General features: G+C 49.2%; 1 protein-coding gene across 1 annotated transcript; it reads left to right on the top strand.

Moving 5' to 3' along the window:
* LOC146202358 (uncharacterized) lies at positions 1–2,734 on the top strand. The gene is made up of 2 exons (XM_084584485.1): positions 1–306; positions 2,491–2,734. Exons 1-2 carry the CDS (start codon positions 1–3, stop codon positions 2,719–2,721), a joined length of 537 nt encoding a protein of 178 aa, XP_084440611.1. The 3' UTR covers positions 2,722–2,734.
* Positions 2,735–3,861: the final 1,127 nt, after the last annotated feature.

Here is a 3,861-nt window from a genome sequence, read left to right as displayed (position 1 = left end):
ATGTCGTCGGACAGCGGTAGCATGAGCAGCGCTTCCTCGTCGAGGCTGGACGTGAGCGCTGAACTGGGCGGACCACGAGTCGAGGTGAGCGCCACCAGGACTGGGGCCCAGAGGGATCAGCAGGGATCCACCCCCGGTGTGAGGACATCAATCTCCCAGGCGCGAATCGAGTACGACGTCTCCTCGCCGCCCAGGCCTACCTCGGAGAAGCCGTGCGTCCTTCACGACCTGTGCCACCCTAGCAACCCTGACTATTCGAGAATCGTATATTCGCCGCGCATCCCCTGCACCAGGCGCTGTATTAAGGTGAGCGCTCAGTCGCCATGGTTGGGTGCTTGTTGCGCTGAGATCAGTCGCTGTAAAGATTAGGTGCAGCGTGATAGCTGCAAACGCTGTGAAAGGGAAGAAGGGCGACGCCGAGAGATATCACTGCGGAGTAGTGATGCCTCTTCGACCCGTACTACGGCCCCGAAGGCAGCGCACACAATGTCGACAAAGCAGCAGTTAGCTCAGCAGTGCACTTAGAACAATTAATCACTCTGTGCCGACCCAGCAGTAGTTTCGGCTAACCTGGAAATGTACGTCGTTGTAACTTCGCCTTCTTTCTCTATACAAGCGTCAACCGACGGTCTGCAGTCGCAAAGAGTGCGACTCGGTAATGTCGTTTATTTTCTGGCCCAGGCGGTCAGCGGTCAGTTAGTACAGGCAGACATCAACATCGGTTATCTGAACGATGTGACCAAATGTGTGAAGAAGCCGAGCCGGGCCACACTTAAATTTGTGCCATATATGCATGTTATACAATGTGTGGGTAGCAAATCGATATTATGTGCCGTTTCAGTTCGAGTAGTTTTCGTCGTTGTGCAGCCTAAGCTGCGAACCTGTGCACATATACGGACACAAGAAGATTGACTTTGCAAACACGTTCGATGTGCAAGAATGCGCATAAGGAAGCCATGCGCAAATTATGCTAATTACTGACTCGGAATCTTCAAACTACCTGCAGCGCTCTGTGATCGGAACTAAAACTACCTACTTGGTCCTTAAGTGCCAAGAGCATAGCTGGTGCCAATAGCTTTAGGTATATGGCTGGAGTGATGGTTACATCCAGAAGGGAATTACGATCGGGACATGTTTTCCTCGAAATTTTTCTTCTACGCTCCATTAAAACTGCTGCCTTAAAGACCCCCTGCTGCAGGAAATCCGGAGTTGGGAGCAAATAATGACGGGAATGCCTTGGCAGGGGACAGGTGGCATGGCCGAGCACTGATTCGTCGATGGGTTGTGTGACGTAACGATAACAAATGCTTTCACAAAGTTGGGAGGGGCTGCCAATGTGGATCGCTCGTTTGGGGTGGGAGGATGGGATAGGAATCAACCTTCCAGGGACACTCCTTTTTCACTTGTTTACGGATTTTTAAAGGAAGCCAATGTTTTAAACCAAATCTGAGCATCATTACTGTAGCCACTTGATCGTCTAACCTTGCGGTGGGCGCATGATAGCCACAGTTGCTTATGCGCCATAAAACTCGATATAACTAACTAACTCCTTGACATGTGTGCAGGCACGTTTCGTATCGCTTGGTTAAAGCGGTGCTTTATATCTATGTCGGGTGGTCAGTTACGACCGTCAACAAAATAGCTTAGAATAAGAATGTGCGAGATAGTTAGAGGCACAAATTTAGGGATTGGTAACTAAGTGAGCTGAAAATATACATGTTCGCGAAAGAGAAACCGCAAGGGAATCCGCAGACGAGAGTAATTAACGTTGTCGCGTGCATACCCTTAAAAGCGGGCCTTCAGTGTCTCCCGCATTTTTTTTTTCTATTTTGGTTTAGTGGGGTGCTTTGGCGATTGTATATACAAGTGAAATTAGCCTTTGTTTCCATTGAAATAGAAAGTGGAATTGCCGTCCGCTCCTCAGCTGTCCATGCGATTCCTGGAAAAGGGTACGGAGTCTCTGCAGGTTAACAAGTATGCAGAGTGTCGCTAACCAGCCGTTTAATTTTCGATCTCGTGGCTTCGCTGAGGTGGTACATTTGTGCCCACGTGCTGCTATGCAGCGCACAACGCTGCAGCATTGTACAATCGCGTAACTCTATTTTCACTAAAGGACGACAGCACAAGGCAGGTGCAACGAGAAGAGAGTAAAAAAAAAAAAAAAAATACCACACCGCCAGTAGTTACAGAAATTGCTGATCTTGCATTTCGAGAAAACGCGGCTAATCTTTACACGGAAGGGATTTATATTTAGTTTCTTTTCGTGGATTAAAAACTCTACCTAAATAAAATGTTAAAAACTACAGCAGCGGGAAATGCAAAAAAAAATGAACTTTGTGCTCGATATTTCCTTGCTTTCTAAAGCTTGTCGAATTCCTGGCGTCGTTCTCAGACCAGCTGTCTCTGCGTCCTCCTTCGAAGCATGCAGTCACGACGCACCTCGTGACTGCTCAGTTAGCCTTTGGTAATTCGAGCGGTTACTCTCTTTAGGTTCCTGTCGATGACAGCGCGCCACAAGGTTCAGCCAACACGGTGCCCCTGGACTCCGCAGTCGACGGAAACGCATCCGCTGCCCCAGCTCCCGCACGCCCGCAGGAAAAGTACTCGAAGGAGACTGTGATCATCACCAAGGGCGGCATCGAAGTGACCGAGGAATACGTCAACGATCAACTCGTCCGCCGGACGGTGAAGAGCATTCCCCCATCCGCCAACCGACAGTAGAAAGGACGTCCTCCACACCTGCGTCGTGCTTTCAGGTGACGTTCTGCTGCTTGGGTCTGTTTTTTGTTGCACAAGCCCTTCAAACGATATTAAATGGAGACCGAGCGGCAGCATAAGCTCTGTGGAGGCGGGTTCTAATAGAGGCTATATGGCGCAATCAATCATTCTGCCGCGCTCGTTGTTGATGAAGGAATAATGTGGTAATGTAGCAGAAATGATTGTTCAGTAGGAAAGAAAAGTCTTGACATATTTGTCTATGGAGATAAACGGTGGCGCGTTTGATGTCTCACCACGGCGTTTTCTCTTTGCATGAACCAAAACCTTAATTCGTATATTTGCTTTCGAAGTTGTCCTGAACTTTCGTGTTTCATTTGATTGTTCAATGCACCTCCAACGCTTTCTGCAAGGCCATTGATTGTGACACGGTCATTACATATCAGCGCGAACATGCTAAAGAGAACAGAAAACTAGCCGAGTATGTATGAACTCGTGCCAACGTTTGCAGTTTTTCGTCTTAGTCTTCGTTTTTTCGTGCGGCAAAGATATAGGGCATGTTGCACTTCAGTAACTTCGACTTAGTCTTACTCTGTCTTTTTTTTTTTCTTTTTAATCTAGCACTGCCTTTAGGTGCCTGTTCTTAGCTTCAGAGGCGTCGCTATCGATGTAACCGATAGGGGCCACTTTATCGCAGTTTGCAGAGGGCTATATTGGAGTAAGCCTCCAGCAATCCGCCATGGTTATCAGGAAAACAGACGTCTCGGACGGCCTGGGGAAAGGCAGCAGCATTAAAGGCGTAGCTTAAGTGTGCACTGAACAAGGTGCCGCGGATGGAAACCATATTGCAAGTGGCAAAGTGTAACCTGGGGTGCAAGATTCTGTTCAGTCTCGGGTAACCTTCCATGGTAGTGCCAGCCACCTGCCAGCCCTGTCAGGCAGTAACAGAGCCAAGCGCCACCGGTCGCCTTCCACCTGCCACGGCTACCAGCTGACAAAGTGGAGGGTCGGAAATACCCTCCCCACATTTAGCCCAGAAGGAGAGGGTGTGAGAGGCAAAGGTTGGCTTTGCGACTTGGGCGTATGGCGGTAACGGAGGCATGGCAGTGGTAAGGTGGATGCCACGGGAGAAGAACCCAGTGCGTG

This window comes from Amblyomma maculatum, chromosome 1 (assembly GCF_055883805.1).
Source record: "Amblyomma maculatum isolate TAMU_Amacu chromosome 1, ASM5588380v1, whole genome shotgun sequence".
NCBI classification, from domain to species: Eukaryota; Metazoa; Arthropoda; class Arachnida; order Ixodida; family Ixodidae; genus Amblyomma; species Amblyomma maculatum.
Note: the sequence above shows the minus strand (reverse complement) of the source record. Positions and strands in the feature narration are given on the sequence as shown.

Excerpts from the sequence above, each read along its gene's own strand:
- LOC146202358 (XM_084584485.1), top strand. The coding sequence starts at position 1 with ATGTCGTCGGACAGCGGTAGCATGAGCAGCGCTTCCTCGTCGAGGCTG. Across the intron at positions 307-2,490 it reads GCACCAGGCGCTGTATTAAG|GTTCCTGTCGATGACAGCGC; the intron begins GTGAGCGCTCAG and ends TACTCTCTTTAG.